At 49.4% G+C, this 25,227-nt stretch overlaps 1 protein-coding gene across 5 annotated transcripts in view; it reads right to left on the bottom strand.

Moving 5' to 3' along the window:
- Positions 1-2,418: 2,418 nt before the first annotated feature.
- Positions 2,419-25,227, bottom strand: part of GRHL3 (grainyhead like transcription factor 3) — a 34,097-nt gene continuing 11,288 nt past the window's right edge. For 4 of the 5 annotated variants that reach the window (XM_053575103.1, XM_053575105.1, XM_053575107.1 and 1 more), the window contains exons 2-16: positions 23,242-23,428; positions 21,901-21,962; positions 19,821-20,166; positions 19,498-19,571; positions 18,888-19,092; positions 18,581-18,692; positions 17,288-17,382; positions 14,932-15,090; positions 14,675-14,753; positions 14,421-14,554; positions 12,835-12,869; positions 11,432-11,520; positions 10,645-10,730; positions 7,603-7,667; positions 2,419-3,335 (exon numbers count right to left, since the gene is read on the bottom strand). In XM_053575103.1, the coding sequence (XP_053431078.1) occupies positions 3,221-3,335; positions 7,603-7,667; positions 10,645-10,730; positions 11,432-11,520; positions 12,835-12,869; positions 14,421-14,554; positions 14,675-14,753; positions 14,932-15,090; positions 17,288-17,382; positions 18,581-18,692; positions 18,888-19,092; positions 19,498-19,571; positions 19,821-20,166; positions 21,901-21,962; positions 23,242-23,428 (1,843 nt within the window). In that variant the 3' untranslated portion in view covers positions 2,419-3,220. The remainder of the gene's footprint in view (positions 3,336-7,602; positions 7,668-10,644; positions 10,731-11,431; positions 11,521-12,834; positions 12,870-14,420; positions 14,555-14,674; positions 14,754-14,931; positions 15,091-17,287; positions 17,383-18,580; positions 18,693-18,887; positions 19,093-19,497; positions 19,572-19,820; positions 20,167-21,900; positions 21,963-23,241; positions 23,429-25,227) is intronic. The other variant, XM_053575104.1, reaches the window with a different exon arrangement.

Below are 25,227 nucleotides of genomic sequence, written 5' to 3'. Positions count from 1 at the left end.
TTTTCTATTTTTAATGAGGACAGGGTCTCGCTGTTGCTCAGGCTGTTCTCAAACTCCTGAGCTCACGCAATCCACCCACCTCAGCCTCCCAGAGTGCTGGGATTGCAGGTGTGAGCCACCATGCCTGGCTGAGGGTCCTGCTCTTAATCACCCAGCTCTTCATCTGGCCATCCAGTGGTTCATCCATCTGCTGTTTATTTTTCCTGCCTCCTTTCCCTCCCCTCCTTCCCTGATTCACTGATTCATTCATTCCCTCCCTCCAGGCTTCCTCATCTGTCCCTTTCCCATCTCACTCACTAGCTGTATGTCTGCTTGGTGAGGCTGCCCGCTGGCAGCCATCTCTCCATCAGCCAACGGCTGTTAGGAAAGGCCTTCACTTGTCTCTGCTTCTTTCACCTTCTCACTCTTTGGAGGGAAACAGAATCTTGCAATGGCAGCTGCCAGGCTCAGGAGCTGCCCTTTTCTCCCTGTTCCCAGGGCTTCCCTTGGGGTCCAAGGGGCCTTTCTAGGCATTGTGGCCATTATCTCTTTATGTGGAGGAGAGAAAGCAGCGTGGTTTTGCTGGAGGCTGTGCAGATGTGTGGGGTGGAAGCTTCCCTGAGCTCCACAGCAGGCTTCATTCTGACTCCCTTACATCCTCATGTGCGTTAGTGCAGTTGGACACTGATGGGGAACAAAGGCCTCAAGGCCAGTGCAACTGTGGCCTCCTTAGAGCCTTGATGCATATTGTAATCACCTGGAGGACTTTTAAAACTACCCACACATACTTTACTCTGGCTGGGCGCGGTGGCCCCCACTTGGAATCTCAGCACTCTGGGAGGCAGAGGCAGGAGGACTGTTTGAAGCCAGCAGCTGGAGAGCAGCTTGGAGTTTGGGCACAGGGGAGGAAGGCTGGGGGGAAAAGGTGCCTGGAGTGTCAAAGCTGAGAAGCACACCTTCCAGCTTCCCAACCGGCCGGATTAATACATGCTGAGCACCTGCAGTGTGCCGGTTGTGCGTTCCTCTGTCATTTTACCTTTGCTCTGACATCCAGCTCTGAAGAGCTGAACAATTAAGAGGGGACTCTCAGCCAGGCCTGGTGGCTCACACCTGTAATCCCAGCACTCTGGGAGGCTGAGGTAGGTGGATTGCTTGAGCTCAGGAGTTTGAGACCAGCCTGAGCAGTGTCACAGCAGCAATGAGGCCTGGGTTGGGCAGAGCAACTCCAGATGCTCCACAGGGTCCCCTCCAGCAGTGCCAGACAAGCCATAATGGAGCCCAAGGCAAAAGGAAACACTGGTAATATTGACCTTGTCTTTAAATATTTGATATTTTTATTCATTGTGGATTTTTTTGCCTTAAGTAAATAAATACTGCATTGAACTATTGTTTATCTTTATTATGGCACTCTTTGGCACACCTTAATTTTTGTGCCTGAGGCTAGTGACTCACCTGCCTGACCCCAATTCCAGCCCTGACCCTAGGCAGGAGCTTAGAAATTAGGATCAGAGACTCTGTCAAAGTTGGGAGCTCCTTACAGGCATCCATGCTTTCAAACTTTTTTTTTTTTTTTTAATTTGGCCGGGGCTGGGTTTGAACCCGCCACCTCCGGCATATGGGACCGGCGCCCTACCCGCTGAGCCACAGGCGCCGCCCCATGCTTTCAAACTTTTATAAAAAGTTTTGTTCTGACAAATGTTTACAAGAAACTCCAATACATAAGTGGAGATAATCAGAGCTGCTATGATTAAAGTTGGGGAGGATACTTGGGGCCTGCCAGCTCTCCCCTCCCCAACACCATGGTGGCCTTTGAGACCCACCAGTGAATCCTTAGGCGCTGAAGGGGATAGTTACAATCCACGGGTGTAGACAACATCCTGCATGTTGTAGCCAAAGAAACTGAAGACTAGAGGTAGCGGTGCATTGGTAAGTCAGCTCTCCAAAAAAATCAAGCCTTGATTTGCGATGTGTTCTCTAAGGGAAATAGAGGCCTTTGTTTGTAGCATTTGTCAATTTCTGATTGCCCCCCCATGGTTAATTTCAGTAGGCCAACATGATGTCACTGGCTGCAGAGCTGCGAAGAGATGTGCGTGAGTGCTTCTGTGAGCTGGTGGAGCCGGCTCCAAGAAAAAGCGGAGTGACTTAGCCTATAGAGTAGGGGCGGAGCTCATGAGGCTTGGGTCACATGGCTCCTGGTTCTGGGCTCTGGCCACCAGCCCCAGCAAGAGCATTCTGGAACCTTCTCATGACTCCATCTCTGAGGTTATAACATTCAAAGACAAAGATCTGGGTGACAGGACTCTGCTCTTCCATCACCTCCAAGTTCAGGGCAATCAGCTCCCAGCACAGAGCTGCAGTGGAGAGAGAATGAGCAGAGGCTTCACCCACCCTCTCTTCCCAGAAGCCCCTCACAAATGGAACATGAGCAGAGTGTGAAGTAATACACAGGTCGACTTTTATTACTAAATACCATATGAGTATACAAAATGCATAATTGAATAACAGCTAAAAAAAGTCCAAGAAATGTGAAATACACATTTTTTGAAATGATAAAAATGTATCCATGAAAAATATAAAATGTTGCATATATATACAATATATATTTATATATATAACAAATGAAAATCGTAAATAAGAAATGTGTACAACAGTGATGGGCGAGGCGGCAGTTCTACACAGCAGTCATTTGTTCCAATCAGCTCTGTTATTTACATTGTGCATTGAGGAACTCCGTGAGCAAGGGGCTGTTTCCGCTATAGTTTCTTTCAAAAGTCACGTGTACTGTGCATCAAGAGTCTTCAAGTTAACTGACCAAACGGTGAGAAATTCTTGATCTGAAGTTGATGGGAGATGGAGAACAGGGCCAGACCAGAGTCTAGTTGGCCGGCATTGCACGTAGGAGGGAGGGTGTGCCCCCGCATCTGAACAGCAGCCTGCAGGAAAGCCACTGCAGAAAAGGGTCTTCTCAGGAGGAAACAGTCTGTTGGGCATGTGAGAACCAAGATGGCACTGTCTCGTGGAGGCAGGCACTGGCAGGAAGTTCAGGAGCAGATTCAAGTGTACCGTGGGGGTTCAGATCAGGAGAATGCCCCAAGGTCTCTTCCTGGCCCTGACATCTGTGGGTTTGTGATGCAAGGGCCTCTTCCCTCAGGGAAGGCATTCAAGTAGCAGCACTGAGGCATGTCGACAGGTTGTGTGTGGCATGGGGCCACTGCCCAGCTGGGCTCTGGATGCTCGGGCCTTACAGCTCCTTAAGGATAATCTGAATCTTGCCATCCAGCTCCCCCATGTCCAGTAGGAAAGCAACGTGGTTGCTGTAATGCTGAATAATGTTGTTGTCCATGTTGACCAAGATTCTGGAAGAGAAGAGGAGATGCAGCTGGAATATGGCAGGGGCCCTTGTTTTCACAAGGATGATAGTAATGGTTAAGATCTGGAGGGTGCCTGCATCATTTCAGGCACACCATAAATTTTCTTTTTTTTTTGTAGAGACAGAGTCTCACTTTATGGCCCTCAGTAGAGTGCCGTGGCCTCACACAGCTCACAGCAACCTCCAACTCCTGGGCTTAAGCGATTCTCTTGCCTCAGCCTCCCGAGTAGCTGGGACTACAGGTGCCCGCCACAGCGCCCAGCTATTTTTTGGTTGCAGTTTGGCCGGGGCCGGGTTTGAACCCGCCACCCTCGGGTATATGGGGCCGGCGCACACCATAAATTTTCATTCCTGATCATCAAGGTGGGATTCCATAGTGCCCCTTTATAGAGGAGAGTATCCATTGTGCTCCTTTACAGGGGAGAGCACAATGCCTGGTGGCCAAGCCACCACTGAAGTCCAGTCCTGCTGGCTACCTTACCACAGCTACTACACTGCCTCTCTCCTGAGTGTGGACGCTTTTGAGCAACTGATATATAGATCTCTGGGAGATGAAGCCCTCCCTCAGTCACCAGATTGAGGTCTCGGACACAGAGTGTAAGTTCAAGTCCAGAGGTGTGGTGGTTTAGCTTCAACAGGAAGCCAGAACGTGTCGCTCAGGTGTGCCTACCAAAGCTAGACGCAGGGCTCAGACGAATTTCCCTCTCAGTTCCATCCCCATGAAGGTAAAATCTCAAGGGGATTGTACAATAGACTTGAAGGGCCTGGCTCTCTCTCCCCACACTCCCTAGGCAAGTACCTGGGTCAACCTAGGAGACAGAACCTCGGAGGCTGTGGTCCCCATTCAGGGGGTCAAAACCATAGCTTGTGCCAAAGGGCATCTCAGTAGGAACAGTTCCTGAAAAGACCCATCAAGATGTAACCTGAGCCAATCACATCAGCTCTCCCTCTGCCCCTTCTCTGCTAAGTCTTCTGAGCTTCTAACTTGGGTATATCCCCTTGCCCACACATCTATCCGTCCACTCACCCACCCACCATCCATCTGTCCACCTATCCTTCATCTACCCATTCATCCATGTATAGGGCCTTGCTCCAAAAACAAGGATCACATAGAGATGAATAAGCAGGGAGTGAAATAAAATGAGAGCCAGATCCTGCCCTCCAGGAGTTTAGAATCTAGTATGGACTGGGAGAATGAATCCTTATAATCACATTACTCCAGTTCATAAATGGGGAAGCTTAGATTCAAAGAGGCAAAGTTACTTGCCAAAAGTCACACAGGTAACACTGGGATTTCAATCTAGCTGTTTGCCTTTTTTCTCTGTATCTCTCTCTCTTTTTTTTTTATATGGAAAAAAACTCCTATAAATATAAATTAGGAAGTGGTAAATATAAGGACAGCAAAACACAGGGCTGGACGACAGCTCAGACAGGTGAGATTATTTCAAGTGGAGCAGCAGTGGCAGGTAGGGGTCTGCTTTCATGAGGACCCCATGAGGGAGGGCAGCGGAGACAGTGCTAAGTCTAAAGCCCCTGGCCTCTGTCCAGCTGTCCCTGCTAGCATGAGCCGAGCAGCTACTGCTTTCAAGAAGAAGGTTCAGGCTCAGACCCCCGGAGGCCTGGGTGCTGACCAGGTGCTAACAGCCAGTGTTTAATTATGAGATCCCCTTCTCATAATTATGAGAAGTTCTCTCATTATGAGAACTTCCTGTGTGGAGTTCCTTCATTTCACAGAGAGATCTTTGTCTGGAGGAAGGGAATAGCCCAGAAGCAACCAGGACCCGGCAGAGGGTGGACACTTTGATGCAATGGCATCTACTGGGTGCTTCGAGGTGCCAGGCACTATCAAAGTGTCTTTCACACACTGACTTGAAAACTGTCACCCTCCTACTCTCCAGCAGGGCTCCCAGTGGCCCAGAGTTCATACCTGCACATACAGGACCCTAGACAGGCCTACAGACCCCTCCCCCTGGAGCTCAGTGACAACTGGACCCCGAAAGGCAGGGGCTTGTCAGGAACCACTGTTACTTCCAGCCTCTAGTTATCTTCTGTTCTGGGTTGCATTAAACCTCTGGCCAGCTGCCAACAAAAACAATGTATTTGTTAATCTTTCAAGCACTCAGCGGTGCTTGTAAAGCTGATTCTATCTACCTTTGTCCAGAGGACTTTGTGAAAATAAACTAGGCTGCTGGTTAGAATTTCCTGCTCCTTGGATGAGGACTGGCCTCTCCTCTCCCAAGAGGTGTTTGGGGGATATTCTCATTCCAGCACTTCAGACAACCCTGGGACTGATGTTTTCACAGTCCTGGGTGTGTGAGGGTGGGGGGGGCCTCTGAAGGGCCAGTGAGTGATGACCTGGGCTACAGAGCTCGGCAAATAAACTGGCTGGCCTGGCTGCAGCTTTTATGTGCACATTGCTTACTGGTTAGTGAATAAGGAGGGAATGAAATAAAATAGTGGATGCGTGTAGAGGCTGCAGATAGGCTGGATGCTTTTCTGCCAGCTACTAACTCAAGACCGTGTAACTACTCAGGACCTGAGCTTCCTTATCTGTAGAAACAGAGACATAATACTAAGCTCAAAGAATCAATGAGATGATGCTGGGGAGTTATCTAGGAAGGAAGTGCTGGTATGTGGGAAGTGCTCCATAAATAGAAGTCATAATTATGACTTAAATAGCTGGCTGGGGCTTAGGGAAAGCCTCTTGCTTCTCAGCCAGTGGGGCTCGGGGATGACATCCTTGTAAGCATACCCAGCCCCCTCATCATACCCAAAGGCACTTCCCAGCCACTCATCCCCAGCCTGGGTGGGACCTGGAAGGGAGGCCTGCCACAGGTGGGGCGGAGTCAGGGGGTGTGGGCTCTGGTACCGAAGGGAAAGTGGGGCTGGGCTTGTCTGGGCAAAGCAGAGCCTGCCCTTGGCCACATTGTGGATTCCGCTCCAGAGAGCATGTGAGCCTCAGTTTGAAACCGAAACTTGGAAAAAAAAAAAAAGATACAGAGAAAACCCTAGACATGCCTACAACTAAAACTAAATGGTCTCTTCCCAGGGGCTGCAGAGATGGGCCACTTCTCCCACCTCTAGCCTTCTATGGGAGGCTGGGTGGGAACCGAGGAGGAGATGGGAGGCAGCGCTGGGTCTGTGATTATGTGGGGCCAAGGCCTGAGTGCAAAACCTGCCTCACTCCGTGTCTTCTAAAAAGGAAAACCCACAGGGAACAGCAGTGACTGGGCATCTTCCAGGGATTACTAGTAAGTGTAGGTGAAGGTTGACTGTCCTGAGCAGGAGGATCAGACCTGTGCTGTGGACAGAAGCACCATGAGCACATTTCCCAAGTCCTGTCCCGGGTCCTCTGGGCTGGGAACAGCAGGACAACCCCTTACTATCTGGGGATCTCCATGCCAGGCTGGTGAAGTAACCTAGTCAAGAAGGGCTGCAGAGCCCCAGCTCACTGGCTCTAACCAGGAGACAGAAGCCTGTGGGGCAGTGACCAGGAGACCCTCCCATTTTCCCAACGGTGCGTTCCTAGTGGAAGCTAAGGTGCTATGGTCCCTGCAGCCTGTGGCAGGTAGCTAGATGGGGTATGGCTTCACTCCTTCTGGCCTACTTCTAGACTGAAGGTAGAGAGGTGCATCCCTAACAGGGCTCCCTACAAACAACTCCCAAATCTCAACTCCCAACTCCCTTTCCAGACTCATCCCAGCCACACCTCTCCTGTCCCAAACTCCACCAGTAGCAACTTTGCTGGGCCTTTCTCCCTCTGTGCCTCTGCCCCACTCCTCCTGCCCCCTGGGTAATCCTTATCACCTCTGAGCCTCAGTTTCCTTATCTGTAAAATGTGTCCAATGCTATCTACCTCTTAGTGTGGCTATAGAGTTAAATGAGGATATCCTTAGCCCAGTACCTAAACACCGTAAGTGGTCAAGTGATAGTCACTATAATCATTATCATCATAATCAAATAACTTGGTTTTCCTATGGTCTTGGGACTTGAACCTGGGTCTCCTGAGTGTGTCCCTGCATTCCCCCTCCATTCCAGGAGGTTGCATAAAAAGACCTTTCTGCCTCTCTTATTCCCACACTTCCCAATAGTGATCAACATTCAGTCTCTACAAGTGAGGGGTGATCTGCCTTGGCCTAACCAGGGATTCTCCACCCCAACTCCACACCCTCTCAGCCCCTCCACAAAGGCCAAATACAAATTCTTGTCAGCACTGAGCAGTCAGTAAGTACGAGGGTGAGCTGGGCACTTACCCCCGCTTGCATTTCTTGTAGACTTTGTAAATATTCTCTTCAGGAAACCCATACTTCTCAGAGATCTAGAATAGAAAGACAAGAGAATTCACGGCCTGCTGCCCAAACTGGATTTATATTATCTTTTATAATTTTTACTTCCTGATCATAAAAGTAGAGTATATCCATATATGGAAAAATATGAAGAAGAAAACTGCAATTAATCCATAATCTTTTTTCCCAGAAATAAAGTGTTAACACCTTCCCATCTTGTGGCTGTGTGTATAAATATTTTTATATTCCACATAGATAGTTTTTTATGAGCCTTTTTTTTGAGACAGAGTCTCACTGTTGCCCTTGGTAGAGTTCTGATGGCATCATAACTCACAGCAACCTCAAATTCTTGGGCTCAAGTGATCCTGTTGCCTAAGTCTCCTGAAGACCTGGGAATATAGGCACCTACCACAACACTTGGTTAGTTTTTTTCTATTTTTTTAGTAGTGATGGGGTCTCACCCTTGCTCAGACTGGTCTCAAACCCTTGAGTTCAGAGGATCTACCTGCCTCGGCCTGCCAGAGGCTAGGATTATAGGCATGAGCTACCATGTCCAGCCTTGTTTTATGTAACTTTTTTTTTTTTTGCAGTTTTTTGGCTGGGGCTGGGTTTGAACCCGCCACCTCCGGCATAAGGGGCCAGCACTCTACCCCTTTGAGCCATAGGCGCTGCCCTATATAACTTTTAAAACTTATCAATAAGCTTTCCCATATCACATCGAACACTTGGCAAATAGCATTTTTACTGGCTGAAAAATATCCTAAAAAGGATCTACCATTTCCCTATTGTCTGCCTAATGTCAGACGTTTGGATTGTTCTAGTGCTAAAGGTGCCACTACTTACCAACTAGGTAGCTTTGTGCAAGCTACTTGTGGAGACAGTAATCATGCCTATCTCACAGAGTTGTTGGACAAATTAAATGAATCGATCCACGTAAAACACTTAGGACAGCTCCTGGCATGTACTGAGAGCCGAGAAAATGGTCTTTATGGTTTTAGAAATGGAGTCAAGGGGATGCTTCTTGCCCTGCTACAAGGGTAAGCCAAGTGCTTCCCCCTTCTAGGAAGGAATTATTAACCTCATTTCATGGGTCAGCATGCTGAGCTCAAAGAAAATAAGCCATGTGCCCAAGGCTTAGGCCTCAAGTTAATCGACTCCACCACATTCCAGAACATTGCAGCTTATTTTACAGATGGGGAGATGGCTGCTCCAGGGGCTTGTTGAAGGATCGTCCTGAGCTCCCACAGCCAGGGTCAGCCCATTTGTCCCAGAGCTCCTAAAGCGTCCTCTAGGGCAGATGGCTCCAATCTGGTCCCAGTTGCACCCCCTAGAGGTACTGAACTTTATGTATTTTTTTTTTTTTTTTGTAGCGACAGAGTCTCACTTTATGGCCCTTGGTAGAGTGCCGTGGAGTCACACGGCTCACAGCAACCTCCATCTCCTGGGCTTAGGCGATTCTCTTGCCTCAGCCTCCAGAGTAGCTGGAGGTACTGAACTTTAAACAGGTCATCTTACTTCTCTGAGCCTCAGTTTCCTCATTTGTAAAATGGGCACAGTAATGGCATGTACATACAGGGTGGTTCTGCACATGAATGGAGAGTTATGTAAAAGGCTCAGCCCCTGTGCCTGTCTCAGGGTGAGGGCTCAGTAAAACGTTAGTGTCTAATAGTACTGGGCTGTCTGGAAGTGGCAGCCAACCTCAAGCTACCGGCTTCAGGGGAAAATGGTCCTCTCCAGGCATTTTAGGAAGAGGATCAGGTTCAGCTTCTCAGTTACTACTTTGACAAAGATCCCTCTAGGCAAGAAAAGCTCTTAGATTACTATTTATCTTAACGGTGATGTGGCTGGAAGCTACAAAGAAGAAGATCTTAAGTCAGTCTAAGGAAGAACTCAGGAACTTTCTAAGTACTGTAAATTGAACCCATTGTGGAAAGACAGTATGGGCTACTCCATGAGGTAGTAAACTCTCTGTCCCTAGAAGTATAAAAGTCAAGAGTGGACACCCATTTTGAAGAGAGAGCTCAGGCACCATATGGGGAGCTGACCCTTTAATGTACTGTCAAACCCAAAGATTCTGAGTGTATATTCAAGCGACATTAATGGCCTTTTGTGAACTCAATGTCCTGGGGCTGGTGCCAAACAGGGTGGATGAGATAGCAAGAGAACAAGGCAGCACAGCAGAGTGGAGAGAGCTTGGGCTGGGATCCTAGTTCTGTCACTTTGAGCCAGGCAACCTTGGCAAATCACCTGACCTCTGATGGGAAGTGAGGAGATACTAATGGCACCCACTTTTCAGGGTTGCTAAGAGAATGTGATGAGCTAGCAAATGCAATGTGCCTGACCAAATGCCTCCCACATAGTGGGCTTTCAATTGAAGGTAGCTGATGTGATTATTTGATTCATTTTTCCCTCCTCCAGCCTGAGATTTTGACAATATCTGGCTTTTTGGAGGGGCTTGACCTTCCAACACAGCTGGCCCTGATGGAGGCTGTTTGCTCAGTTTTCAGGAGCCACAAAGTTGGCTGTGGGTTTTGTTCAGAGTTGGGCTGTTTCACCCGCTCTCTGGCAGTTTAGGGGTTGGGGATGATCTCCTTGTCCAGAAGCTGCCTTCAGCCACCCCAGCCAGTGCCCCCCAGCCAACCACAAAGCAGGAGGAATGAGGCCCCCTGGGAAAGAAAAAAAGAGTGTCTCTGGGGCCTGGCCTTTTTGGGTTTCATTCCCATTAAAACCAAAACAGGTTTGCAAAACCAACAAAAAGCCCTGGCCTGTCAGACAGCAGCCATCAGATTAAGGAGGATTTATGGTGTGTGCGACTCCCAGGGTGGAGCCAAGGTTCTAGCAGGGAGATAACATCGCAGAGGCACACCCCCACCAGCAGGCCCCCTAAGCAGGGCGGGGGACAGATAGGCCACCAGCAAGCCAAAGTCACCTTCTGTGAGAAATCATGACTGGGTGGTGAAGAGCCCAGAGTGGGTCGGCCAGTGCAGTGGGGTCCACAAGGCATCTTACCGCATTCCTTAGCCCCTTCAGGTCTGGGGTCTTCAACATGAGGGCGTCAAACACTTCCTCCGTCTCTCGCCGCACATACAACAGAACTGAAAGGCAGAGGGTGGTGTTGAGGAGTGCAAAGTGGATCCCATACCCAGGAACCTCTAAGGGGCTGGAGAATCTGAAGACATTACTTTAATTCAAGATTAATTTCTTCTAAGGGTCTGTTCTTAGACTGGGCTGACTTGGAAGGTATGAATCTCTACACTCTACTACCTGCCAGCTGATGACCTTAAACAAGTGACTTTAACATCATGAAGCCTCATTTTATCCATGTGTAAAATGGGGGCTTTCATTGAGTTGTGGGAATTAATGATGATATTTGGAAACACCAAGTGCAGTGCAAAGCTTAAAGAGTAGCTGCTAGAAGCTCTTGATCTTAGCTCCAGGTTGGTTCTTTCCTGATGATCAGCTACAGCCCCCAGAGACTTGGGTGTGTCCCCCACCCCCCAGGAAGTCATAGGTTTAGACGGTCAAATCTAGAAAGCCAGACATGGAAACCCCACCCACTCCCTCTTCCATTAGAAAAAGTGTGAGGGCTTGTCAGCACAGTGAGCTGGATATCTGCACCCACTGCCCAGGACCCCCATGTGGTTGTCTCCCCAGGCAGTCTGGGTGCCCCTGTTACCCCCAGCCCCAGGTCTTAGCCCAAACCCAGCTCTTCATGCCCTCCCCCAGGAGGCTTTGGGATAGGCAGGCAGGAGGCAGGGTGGGGTGGGCTCTGTGAGCAAACGGGAGGGAGGGCTACCTCTCTGAAGGTCATCTTCCTTGGCCTGTTTGGAGGGCAGAAGCTCAAACTCCTCCGTGAAGGGCGAGCAGGTGCGCTTCAGAGGCAGCCTGTGTGGATGGCAGGAAGGGGCTGGTGAGGAGCCTGGGGGTCTCCCAGAGTCTGAGGGACCCTGCAGGGCTCCCAGGGGCAGATCTCATGAGGATGGGTACAAAGCAATGTGATGGGCATGAAGCAGCAGGTCTAGAGCTGGGCTGCCTGGGTTCACCTGACCCTGCCACACATGCACCAGTGACCTGGATGAGTCCCTAGCCTGCCAGTGAGCTGATCTGTGAAAGGGGATGATGACAACAGCTCATAAAGGTCCATGAGCCTGAGGAGATGGTGTGCTCTGCTCTCAGCAGGGTGACACACCGGGGGTCCCCAGTGAGTATGGGCTGTCCTCACCATCAACACACCATCAACATTGCTCTCTCCTGAGGGAATCTGGTTGGGGGTGAGGCAGCAGCAGGAGGAAAGATTGTGGGTTTAGGAGGAAAATAGATGCAGGTTTAGGAGGAAGACATATGTGGGTTTAAGAGGAAGACAGACAAGGGTTTAGAAGGAAGATAACTTGGGTTTAGGGGGAAGATAGATGCGTGTTTAGGAAGAAGACAGATGTGGGTTCTGGTCCTGCCACTGTGGCTTAACGGCTGTGTGACTAGAAGGCACTTCACTTCTCTGAGCCTCAGTTTACCCATCCATCAAGTAGAGCAACAATACCTGCTTGTCAGGGCTGCCCTGACTTGGTAAGTGACATCATTGGTGTAAAAGCACCATGTGACAAGTACATCTAGTTTATAGGGAAGAAACTGATCGTGAGACATAAGGTCTTTACACGGTGCTGTCCCATTAAAAAGATCCCTGTCCTGGCTGCCTCTCTCTCACCAGGCTATTATCCCATCTGGCAAATTTGTAGGCTGATGCTTAGAAAGGTGAAGGGTCTGTTAGGGCACAAAGGCTGCAGCTGGCAGACAGAAGGATGAGGAGACCCTTCCTAGGCCAGGGCTAAGAGTCGGGCCCCCCAGGGCTACTGGTGGGTGTATGTTGGGGGAAGGAGAGGGGGCCTTAATCCCCCAGGTTCTCAAGCGCAGGTTCCCTCCTCACTCTCTAAATCTGCACCACACGGTCTTTTTCTTTCCCCTTTACAAGCGGCTGTCTCGCCAGAGATTCGCCAACTTTTCACATAAAACAAACCTATAAAAACCCAGGCAGTTTCAGGGAGAAAGGAGTGTGGTTCTAGCTTGGGGGCTGGGGGCAGGGTCTGGTGGCTTCTTCCTCTGGCTGCAGGCCCTGGCTGGTGGGCACGGAAGGGGGAAACAGGCGGGCTGGGGTGGTGGGCATGATAAGGGGTGCCCTTGGCTGCTTTTCTCCTTCTCTCCTACCTGCTAGAGCCACTGGGTCCTGCCGAGGAGACTGCCTGCAATAAAGAGAAAAGATACTTGTCACCCAGGAAGATGAGTGGAGCCCTCAGCTGCTGAAGGCTTTCTGAGAGGAGCATTCTTTGGTGGAGAGGGGGAGGATACTGTTTTGATGATTTTCTAGCCCTTTCTGCTCAGACAAGTTTCCTAAGCTACCTGAAATCTTGCATGGAAAGGAATCATCCAGCTCAAGCTGGATGAGTCAGGGACTCAGCAAACACGCAGGAGGTGGCAGAGCCATTGGCAGAGCAGCTGGTCCCCTCCAAGCCCTGACTCAGCCCAGCACAACCAGAAGGGCTGGGAATTGCTGCTGGTGACCAGGCATCAGAGCTGAGGTGAGGGAAGAGGGCACAGTAGCCTCTTCCCTCGAGTGAGTCGCCTGCCCCGTTGGCCTGGTGCAGTCATCACCAGTCCTGCGAGGCAAGAAGCCTCCCCGGGTAACACACCTGGCAGGAAGCAGAGTCGGGCTCTCTGCTGCCTACTGTCTGGGGTTTCCCCACCCCCAGGCTCACATGTACAGGGACAGCCCTTCCTCTTCCCCCACAGATCAGCTGTCAATCTGAGCCTCAATCCAGAGTGGTCACCCCTACTCTGGGCCTGAGAGTGCAAGGAACCACCTGTGCTATGGAGGCCTATGGAGGCGGTAAGGAGGGGAGGGGGTACGAAGTGCTGTGTGTGTGTGTGCAAGGGCTGCATCAGCACTGGCTGCTCTTTTCAGTTCCATAATGTACCTCATTGTCCTAAACCAACAAACTAAACACATCTTATACACCAGCATCTGTTTTTGCAAACATTCCTGCCGTAACAATGGCAAGCTGTGCCCTCAAGGAAATGGATTGTTGGATATGGAAGCAAACTGGGAAACAGGCTCTGGGGTCTTGACTCTGCTACTGAATTGTTGTAGGACCTTGCCTGGAAAAGGGGGTGAGCACAGTCCCAGGCTGGCCATGAGGGGGAAGTGAGAGAGTACAGCAAAGGGTTCAGCCCAGCCCACTCCAGGTTGCCCTGTGCTGAGTCCCCACCCCTGGAGGGCAGGAGCAATAGGGTGTGGATCTAAAGCTGGGCACTCAGTCCAGACCCTGGCTCTGCCACTAGCTGTGTGATCTCAGGAAGCCTCTTAACTTCTCTGTGCCTCTATTTCTGCTCCATGGATCCAGAGAGAAACTATAATGGACTTCACAGGGTTGTGGTGATGGTTAAGGGAGATGATGCCTTGGAAGTTCTCAGAGCAGCACCTGGCGTATATGGGAACTCACAAATGGGGCCATAAAAATTTAGCGAGACCTCAGTCAAATTTGGGGCTCAACCTCTCTATGTGTGCCCTAAACACGAACATTGCTGTTAGTTAAAGTCCATTTCTTCATTAACATTCTCTTCAATACTGAAGTTACACGGCTACATACAGTTTTTAATCCCCTGGGATTCAATAAAGGCATTTTCATTCTGAAACTGGCTGAGTGGAAGGTTGCTCCCCCCGTCTGTGCTAAGGCAGGCCCCACCCAGGGATCAGACCCCCTCTTGGTCTCTCCCAACCCTCCAGTGGCCCTCACCCCTCCAGGGCGCTGTAGGCCAGAGAAATGCACATTGGGGATGAACAGCACGGGCGGGGTCTCCAGGTCAGCCTCTGGTTGCAGGTAGGTGGTCTCATTGCCCCTGAAGCCCGAGAGCAGGCAGTCCTTGATGCCTGATGGGAGAAGGGAGGTGATATGTTCTGTGGTCCCTGCAGTCAGGTCCTTGCCCCTCAAGTCTCCTCCTGTTCTTCACCAAGCCCAGCCTAGCTAATGCCTGGCCAATCCCTACTGACCACTACTGCTGGAGTCTGGGCACTTGACCTTCCTCCGGAACTGCTTCCGCTCATCATCCCGCATCTTCCTCTCAGCTCCCTGCAGGAAAGAAGGTGAGAGGGTCACCAAAGGCCTGGGAGGGGCTGGCTACTTTAACAACTGCTACTGGGCACCTTAAACATGGGCCAGCCTTCTGGTCATGCTTTTTGCCAACAGGGTCAGGACTTGGCCCCTCTCCTTCCCAGGGCCCAGTGAAAGGTGTGTCTGCCCCAGTCACCTTGTCACAGAAGATCTTGATCTGGCAAACGGCGCGGTGTACCAGGCGTTCAGTGCCTGATCCACAGTCATAAGTGTCAATCTGCAGGTTCAGGGGGACACCTTTCACCCCCTTCTGTGAGGAGAAGTCCGTGCTCAGGCAGTTGACTCCAATAAACACCTGGGGACCAAGGGAGGGGCTAGGTAAGTGGCCTGGCCAGTTTCCTGCCCTGCCGCCTGCAATACCCTTGTGTTCTGAGGCTTCTGTGTGCCTGGTGAGTACCCTTAAGCCTCATGCAGTCCCTGGAAGACAAGCTTCACTATCCCTCTTGTACAGAGGGGGACAGATGCTCAGAGAAGTTGGACAGCTTTCCCAAAGTGACACAGTAGTGCGTGGTGGAGCCGGGGTCTGAACTCAAACTCAAACTCAGCACCTGATAACTGGGCATACAGCTCCCCCTAGATTGCCAAGGGCAGCCCAGGGGCTGAGACCCTAGGAGGGATATCAAGGGTCCCTAAGGACTTTAAAATCCAAAGCCTCATTTTTCTACAATTCAGAGCAAAGAGGTGAAGGAGGGCTGAATCCTCTCCCCCTAGCTTTAGGAGACCACTTTCCTGCTGGCCCAGAGACTCAGGATACAGCCCCTCTTTACCCCCACCTACCTGCTTCAGCCATTGCTGGGCCCTCTAGTGAGAGGTTCTTTCCGCTCACTTGATTCCACCCCATGCACACAGAGGGAGCTCTCCTGGCCACCCCCACTTTCAGGGAGGAAATGGAGGCTCTGAGCAGGGATGTTCCCCCAGGGAGTCAAGCTGGGGTGCAGCTAACAAAATGAGCCTGGAGGTGAGGCCCCCAAACCTGGGGTGGGAAACTGAACTGTACCATTCAGTAGCCACATGGCTTTGGACCAATCCTTTAATCCCACTGAAAGCTGGTTTCCTTAGTTGCAAAATGGGGATAATTAAACCTATCTTATGTGGCTGTGAGGGTAAGTAGACCACCTAATGTGCTTGGCACATTGTGACTGTTGTCATGAGAGGGACAGCTCACCCCAAAGCCTATGCCTGGTGGGGCTCCCTCCAGGCTGGCCCCTGGTCTTTGGAACATTTCCCTTGGAAATGACCCTGACCTGAATAGAAGGTGGGATTGTTTGCCTGAGCAGACCCCTTCCTTCCAGGCGCATGCCGGACATACCTCCCTCAGCCAGCTCAGCCCTCATGCAGCCCCCACCAGCTCAGCTCACACCTGAGAAAACTCAAGCCTGGGGGCTTAAGAGGCTGTGAGAAAATCCCCACCGAAACCCACCTCTCCTTTCCCATGAGAAACTTTTTCCCCACCTCCGTGAAGTGAACTGGAGGCCCCAGCTCCTACTCCAGCCTCTGGCATCTGTTTGAATAGTAGTAATCCCTGGCCTTTGTGCCTGCCTTTGTGTTTTCAGAACTCTGTCACCTCCACTTTCTCTAGGCAGCCTGGCTGTCCCCTGAGGCAGGCAGGAAGGTAGGGGTTAGCTTCCAGCCTATCCAGGCCAGAAATGCCTTGAGAGGAGCTGGACCTAACCCTGGTCCAGAGAGGAGAAAGGACAGGCCCAAGGTCACTCAGCTCCTGACTCCCAGATCAGTGCTCTTTCTGTGATGTCCTCTCTAAACAGGAAACCAAGACAGAACTGGGTCCCAGCACTAAGCCCGGAAGAATCTTACTGCCTTAACTACTGGTATGAACAAGTCACCAAAAGTTCCACCTCTGAGGTCTCACTGATGGCCCGGCCACTGTTCTAGTCTCTGGGACATGCATGATCTCACAGATTCTTCACCATAATCCCAGCAGGCAGATTACGATTCCAGTCTTGTGGCCTCAGAGAAGTGAGGTAACTGATTGGAGCCCTCAGCACCAGACCCCTTAGCAATTGTCCTGCAGCGTTCTGCACTGACTTAGAAGTCAGAAGACCTGGTATCATCAGTAACTTGCTGTGTGACCTCACACAAGGCTTAATTTTCCTGTCTGGTAAATGGGAGAATTGATTTAATCCTAACAGCCACCATTTATGTGCCAGGCATATGCACTTTTACCTTCCTTACTTGATCCTTACTACAACCTATTCAGTGGTGCTGTGATTCCGCTCCTGTCTTACAGCCAAGAAAACTGAGGCTCAGAGGGACTAAGCACTGGTCTAAATTGACATTACAGACCAATAAGTGGAGGGGCTGGGGTGCGGACCCAGCCACCAGAGCCCCTGCTTCTGCCCCGCTCTGTATCCCAGCTCTCCATGAGTGCCCTCTTTGGAGCAAATGCCACAATCCAGGCCCAGGCAAGCCTTTCCCCCAGGATGGGGGCTTCCAGGCAAGCTAGTCCTATCCCAGACGCTGCCTCTAGCACTGACCTTGGCCTCCTCATTCACGTCCCACACGAAGGACAGTGCATTATAGGCCACCTCCTCAATGTGCTGCACTGTGTTGAAGTTTTCTTTGCAGTCAGCTGAAATCACAGGAGACCAGAAAGTCAAGAGGGAAGGAATTTAGGGGCGTTTGGGGAAGAGGCATTTAGAAACTGGGCATTATTCTTGGGAGGGATATGCATCCATCCCCCCAAGAATCATACTTTAATCCAGGGCGGAAAATGGACTTCTGTGCCCTGGATCACACATGGAAAAACAGGTCCAGCCTGGGAAGCAGATTTGCCCAAAGCTACAGTTGGGCCCACCATTTTGGGTGGAGGTTCTTCTCTTCATTGGGATTGTGATAAATCAGCAGCAGTAGGAATGGTAATATAACGGTAAGATGAGTAAGTAACAGCTATTATGAATGCAGCAGTTCTGGCAACTGCCATTTTTTAAACATTTATAATATGGCAAGCTTTTAGTTAATCCACACAACTATGTTGTGAACATTCAGCTTATATGTGAGGAAAATGAAGCTCAGAGAAGTTTCGTTACTTGACTTCAGCTAAAAAGTCAGAGCTCAGCTCTGTCAGGCTGCTCAACCCATGTTCCTGACTCCTCTGCTCTCCAGCCTTTCAGATAAGTCACTGATTAGCCCCCAGTTTGTCTCGTGTTCTCCAGCAAACACAGTTCGGAAGCAGGAATCAGTGCTGCATGCAGGCAGAGGAGCTGGACTGGTTCTATCTGACAGTTGAACAAACTGAGGCTCAGGAAGGGGAGGTGACACAGGTCACATAACCAGGAAGAGAGTGACAGAGCAAGAAGCTAAGACTTTAGGGTAGACTGAGCCTTCCCCGTTTCAGGGCTCAAGACAGAGACACACAGGGAGCCTTTCCTCTGGCCCGTACCTGTTGACAGAGTTTGAGGGTCCCAGCTCCCCAAAGCAGAACTTCTTGTGCTGTGCCTCAAGCTTTCCAAACCACCCACTGCCTACACTGTTATTGTGTGCATTTGTGTCTCCATCCTCCCCCTGAAGGGGACAAACAGGCCAGTATCTCTCGAAGTCCTCTTTATCTGACATTGCTGGGGTCCCCAAGGCCTGTTTATCTCAAAGCAATACAGAAAAGGGTCTGCTGCTTCTAGTCAACAGATGCAAATCCCTGCAACTCCCCTGCCCCCACCAATGTTTCACCTGGAGACCGAGGTCAAAGGGAGCTGGGGCGAAAGGAGCAGAGCAAGAAGGATGCCTGATTGGTGTAGGAGAAGTGGAGGAGAGAGACTGGGATAGGTGCTCACCCACGTCAATGACCCGCTGCTTGGCAGTGGGTTGCCGGGAATGCCAGTGCTTCCAGAACCGCAATTGCTCTACTGGGACCTTCTCATTGTCGAAGACAACCATCACCACACTCTGCAAGAACAGCAGGTCACTGTCACCCCCAGCCTGGGTGACCTGAGTCTGGGTGCAGTGGCTCTGCCTCAGTTTCCACATCCCATGGCAATAGGTTATCAAACAGCCCCTTCCTGGGGGCTCTTTTTGGCCCAATCAGCACGTGTGTCTTGCCCCATTCCACCCTCTCCCCAAGCTGCTCCAGGGCCAACACACCTTGACTTTGTTGGAGGACAAGGCAAGGCCTTTACCACCTGCTGGTGTCCGCAGGGTGACAGGGTAGAACTGTCCCTTGTTGAGGTAGGCCATGGGCGACTCGCCTGACTTGATGTGGATGGCTTTGGGGGAGCCCAGGGTGTATTCAAAATCACTGTGGGGAAGAGGGACGGGTAGTGAAGCTGGGCTCCCAGGTAGGAGTGTCCTAGAGGAAAGTTAGGCAGGAAGCCTGAGGCTATGTTAAAGGTTTGCTGCATGACCTGGTATATCACTTTACTTCCTTGGGCCTTAGTTTCCACATTTTGGGGGTTCTATTTAATGGCTTTTTCAAGCCACATCCTGATGAATGATAACCCAATGAAAGCTGGAGAGACCCCTGGGAGTGACAAAGCTCTGGGAGAGGATAATGGCAACAGAACCTTAAGGGTACTAAGTTCTGAGCTCCCTGACAGCCCTGGAAAGAGATGAGGAAATCATTCTCTCTCCTTTTATCAGCCTTCACTCCCCTCTTTTCACTCTGTGATTTTGCCTTCTTTGCTCTGGAGACAGTTTGGGGCTCTCTCTGCAGCCCACTCCCTGGGTGGCCAAGGATACAGAGGGACCAACTTACCTTTTGAGACTGGGATAGTCCTCTGGACACTGGGGTTCTGGGGATGCTTTCAGGATATCTGGGAAGAGCAGTGACTACAGAGAAACAAAGTCACACAAGAAAATAAATGGGCACATTCAGGCTGCAGGGACCTCAGCCCAGGGCTGCATGTACAGCTATACAGGTTGTGCAGTGCACAACTCAGACAACAGTACATGGTAGCCCTACCTCAGCTCTAAGACATTTTCTTCCATAATTCCAAAGCCCTGACCTTTGAACTGTCTTCTCTCTTGCACATTCACAAACATATCCACACTATGAGGAACCTGGGGGTGGGCCCTCACCTCCTGTGGGTCATCTTTGAAGGTGCTGTCTGGTTGCCAGCGCTGTGTGGGTGGTACCCCATGAATGCTCTCAAATAAGGAGTTGAGGGAGCCATTATCATACATATCACTGGTGGGCAACAGGTAGCTATCCACAGAGCCAGGCTCCAGCTTGCTGGGGACTGGCGGGAGGGGAGCTGCCTTGCCAGTGTTGGGTACAGCCCCCTCCAAGCTCATCAAGTTATTCTTCTTGAGCAGATCTGGATACTCTGGGATTCCAGATACATTCTCTGTCAGGAATTTCATGAGGTGTGTGGGGCTTTCAAGGGGGGTGAGGTCTGTCTCATATTCCATGCCAAGGTAGTGCCTAGAAAGACAGAGGAAGGACTAAATGAGTGCACGGCTTCTCTCTGGGGGAGTGACCATCACACTGACACACTGACCTTCTTTGATGCAATGTAATGTTTACACCCACCCAGCATACACGAAGCAAGCGCTATAGCAGGTTAATTTGTCACAAGGAGAGGGGTGTCAAGAATGGAACCAAGTACAGGAACCAAGTATTGGGGAAGCATCTGTCTCACCCGTAAGAGTACTGCTAATTACAAAAATGAAAAGTTTAGTCATGTACTTCTTAACCACAGGCAAATGTCCCTGTTTCAAAATGTTCCCACCGCAAAACAATTGTATTGAGTCATTCCCGTGGGGACGTATACAGGGTTGGGGGTGGGGTATCTGTGAGTACAGTTAATAAGTATCTAGAAAAAAATCTAGAAGAATGTACCCCAAACTGTTTAGGTAGATAGGGGTATAGGATTACAGAAAAATTGTATTTTACTTCATACATTTGTATATGTTTGACTCTTTTGCAAGAAACAAGTAATGCTTTTGTAATCAAAAGAGCTAATAACAGGCCACGTTAGATGGCTCACGCCTGTAATCCAAGCGCCCTGGGAGGCTGAGGCGGATGTATTGTTTGAGCTCAGGAGTTCAAGACCAGCCTGAGCAAAAACAAGACCCCGTAAGCAAGACCAAGACCCTATCTCTACCAAAAACTAGCTGGGCATTGTGGAAGGCACCTACAGTCCCTGCTACACCAGAGGCTGAGGCAAGAGGATGGCTTGAGCCCAAGAGTCTGAGGTTGCTGTGAGCTATGACACCACAGTACTCTACCCAGGGGAACAGAGATTCTGTCTAAAAAAAAAGAAAAAAGAAGAAAAGCTAATAACATTTCTAAAAATCAGTTCTGAGAAAGGCCCCCAATGTACTGAAATCCACTCTTACTGACAATGGGGAAAGTGACCCTGAACCAGCCACACCCTCATGCTGAGATTCCAGAAGAGTTGCAACCCCTGCCTTAGCAGTTTGGATTTTCCAGAAGCCAGAAGAGAGGGGCCCAGAAAATTTCCCACCAGAGGCCCTACACGTCACTTGTGAGAAGTTATCCAATTGACCAGGAAGGAGAAAGTGGAGCAAGAGGGACAAGGTCTCTGCAGTGCACATCCGGCCATAAGCTTGGCCTGGACTGCTTTCTAAAGGATAGAACATTGGTGCCCTGAGGCACTGATGCCAGGCAGAGGCCCAGCAAGCTGCAGGAAGAAGTTCAAGAACCCAGACGTCCCTTCCAGAGGCTGCAGGGAGGAGGGTTTTGGAGCTGGGACAGAAAAGCTGCCTTCAGGGCTTTTTCACTAAGGCTTTGAAGTTTGTTTTCAGTAAACCAGACCCACATGGCTTGCAGGCATTTGAGAGGGGTGTGTGTGTGTGTGTGTGTGTGTGTGTGTGTTTTCAAGCAGAGTTTCACTATGACTTTCATGGGCTCTAGCCTCTTCTACCTTTACTGACCCCTTCAAAGATATTTAAAAATATCTTTTACGATTGCATTTTTACATTATTTTTTAATTAATACATAGGTATATTATAAATATTATATTAGTATTTTCTTCTGCTTTTAAAGAAATTAATATACTTTCATGGGCCCCAAAATGTACTGTGGCCCCCAGGCACCGGTCCCTGTGCCCAGTAAGTCAGCACTGTGTTAATGAGCTCCAAGGTGGAGGTGAAGTGAAGGACAAAGACATGAGGATGGTGTTGGCAGCCTCACCTCTTTCCTTGGTCCATCCTGCCCCCGGTGCTGGAGGACAGCATCCGCTTCTCCTTGGGGCCCTAAAAGGAGAGGAAGGATTTATGTATGGCTTTTGGCTAAGAGCTGGCTGGTAGGAAGCTCAACCTCCTGTGGGGCTTTCTTTGACCAGGCAGAGGAGCAACCTTTTCCCTGGGACAAAATCCAAAGTCCTTCACTTTGGCAGGAGCTCCAGAGGTCATCAGTCTGAGCCCCAGGTTAGGGAGCAAAAGAAAGCATGGAACTTGGAGTCTGGCAGGCCTAGCTCACGTCCTAGCCATACCATTTAGAAGTACGCTGTGACTTTATTCATAAGAATAATACTCGAAGTTTTTTAATACAGTACTTCGTATACAGTGGACCTTGTACTAAGTGCTTTCTGGTCTCTAATTTAACACTCACAACCACTTTGAGACATCTACTGATATGATCACCATTACACACACAGATGAGGAGACTGAGGCTCAGAGGGACTCTTCATCTTAAAGCTTAGGAACCTAAATCCAGATTTCTCAGGTTCTATTTATTTCCAGATCCACCACATACTAGTTATGAGACCTTATGCAAATCCTTTAACCTCTCTGGATCACATACCCTCATCTGTAAAAACAGAGACAATAATAGTAATACCAACCTTGGGGGTTGTTTTTAGTGCTTAGAACAGCACCTAGCTCATGGAGATATATACAAGGTGGCCATAAAGTTCATATGCAATTAAGTTGCACATTAACTTTATGGCCACCCTATGTGTGTGTGTATGCCGTTTTGTGATTATAATTGTACTATTGCTAAATCATAGAACATTCTAATTCATTTGTCCCCAAGGCTGATAAAGCCAGAACCAGGTCTCTAATCCAGTTTAGCAACTCCAAAGCCTGGGCTCTTACCATACCCCATGGGAAAGTATGAGGGAAGGTGCCCCAAACAGTGCCAGGCATTGCATAAGAAACGTTAAGTGGTAGCCTTTAACATTACATCATGGTAGGACTAGGACTCAAACTCCCAATTCAGTGTCCTTCCCGCTGCGACAGACCATGCCCTCACTGCCCACAGGGCTGCTTTGAATCTGGAGTACTCTGGGATGGAAAAGGCAGGGCAAGTATATCTCACCAAGACACAGTTCTCCACTAAAATCCCCTTCAGAGCCTGTCCACACCATTCGGGCCCTGAGAATGGCCTTTTGCCCAAGGAAGATGATGCTGAATTTTATTTTATGATCCAATCTCAACATACAAATCCCAGGCTGGAGTTTGAACCCAGGCCTAAACTGAGGCCAAGACACAAGTTCAGTCAGAGGGGTCCTGCTCAGAGAGGTGAACGCACCATGTAGTAATCATAGAGGAAGCTCAAGGCTGCAACGCTGTCATCGTCCCCATTGACCCTCATCATGGCCTTTGTGGCGGCCGTCAAGGGGTTTTCCAGGTATGTCTTCCAGGCTTCATCCTCACTAGTGTAGGGGAACTTCTGGAAGTTGACTGTATCATTCTTCAGCAGCCGCACAGACCTGAAACTAAATGCAAGTAAGAAGGATCAAATTAAGCAACCCCAAATTTAGGTCCAGAAATGGGCAGCTTTAGGCCAATGCCCAGGAATTCAGAGAGTTACTGGCTCTGAAAACTTGGAACCACTACTTTTGCCACCATCAGGCAGTATGGGCAGTGGAATGGGCACAAACCCTGAAGCTTGCTTTAGATCTAGGGCCTCGCTTTCCTCAGGTACAACACAAGGACCCTCATCCTGACCTTCCAAGACTGCAGAAGATTCAATAAAACAGTGGATACTTAGGCAAGGGGAATTAGCCTAATCGATGGGAAATGACAACAACAAACTGTAATGCAGGAACAACAAAATGTCTAGATGACCCAACACCAGTTCTTCTGAAGATGTTGTCCTCAAGACCATGAAAGATATAGAAGGCCGCAGAGCATTTCAAGCCAGGGAGAAGGAAAGAAAGCACCAGGGCGAGGAGGTCATGAGGCAGAACCTAGTCTTGGGAAATGTCATTTCAGACCAACCTTTACTGTGTAGTACCGGGGCAGCCACTCTGAAACCAGGAGCTGGAGTTGACTGCTGCAGTGTACACAGAGGAAGACAGGACCTGGGCACTGGTGCCAAGAAGCTTGGGCAAATAAATGCAAGGCACAGCAGCTCAAGAGACAAGCTATGTGGGCTTAAGGGTAAGCGGTCAGGAAAGGTGTTTCGGAGGAAGACATTTTAGTCAGGAAAATTCACCACTGGAGAGTATTTCACTGAGAAACAGGGGCAAGAGGTGGGATGGAGATATAATACAGAATAATAATGATGGTGGTAAATGCAATGGTATCATAATACAGAATAATACAGAATGATGATGATGGTAAAAATGATGATGCTCATCTTTATTGAACATTGACCATTTTTTTAGGCACTAAGCTGAGCATTTTTCATGAATTATCATCTCATTCAATGCTCACAATTACCCTATAAAGCAGGTACTATTATTATGATTCCTATTTTATTATGGAAGAAACTAAAGCTCAGGAAAGTTAAGGGGGTTGTCCACAGTCCCAGTGAGTGAGTGGCCCAGGGAGGATTCAAACTCTTGCAGAAAGATGCTGTGGTACAAAACAGTGCTCTCAAATGTCAGTTGCATGAGAACGACTAGAAAGACTTGGTTTTTGGGTTTTTTGGTATTTTTTGTTGTTTGTTTTTTTGAGACAGAGTCTCACTTCACCCTCAGTAGAGTGCCATGGCATCACAGCTCATAGCAACCTCCAGCTCTTGGGCTTAGGCAATTCTCTTGCCTCAGCCTCCTGAGTATCCGGGATTACAGTCGCCCGCCGCAACGCCCAGCTATTTTTTGTTGCAGTTTGGCCAGGGCTGGGTTGAAATCCGCCACCCTCGGTATATGCGGCTGGTGCCCTACTCACTGAGCCACAGGTTCCATCCTAGACAGGCTTGTTAAAGTACCAACTGCTTATACCATAGGGTGTCTATAGCAAAGAACAATGTAGCATACATTTCAAGAAAGCTAGAAAAGAAGATTTTAAATGTTTTCATCACAAAGAAATGAGAAATGTCTAAAGCTGTGTTTTTCGATCATTTTTTTTTTTTTTTTTTATCTCATGGCACACTTGAACCTACAGTTAAACTTCCATGGCACACTTAAACTATATTGACCCAAAAAAAGAGTAAAAAAAAAAAAAAAAAAGAATAAAAAAATACATACTTACTATGCTTTGACCTTCTTTTGAAAATAATTTAATTAATGATCTTTTGTGCCATGCACACTAGTTGAAAATCATTCACTGGTCTAAAGCAATGGATGTG

Source organism: Nycticebus coucang, chromosome 22, assembly GCF_027406575.1.
Source record: "Nycticebus coucang isolate mNycCou1 chromosome 22, mNycCou1.pri, whole genome shotgun sequence".
NCBI classification, from domain to species: Eukaryota; Metazoa; Chordata; class Mammalia; order Primates; family Lorisidae; genus Nycticebus; species Nycticebus coucang.
The sequence above is the reverse complement of the archived record's forward strand: the minus strand, read 5'-3'. Positions and strand labels throughout refer to the sequence as shown.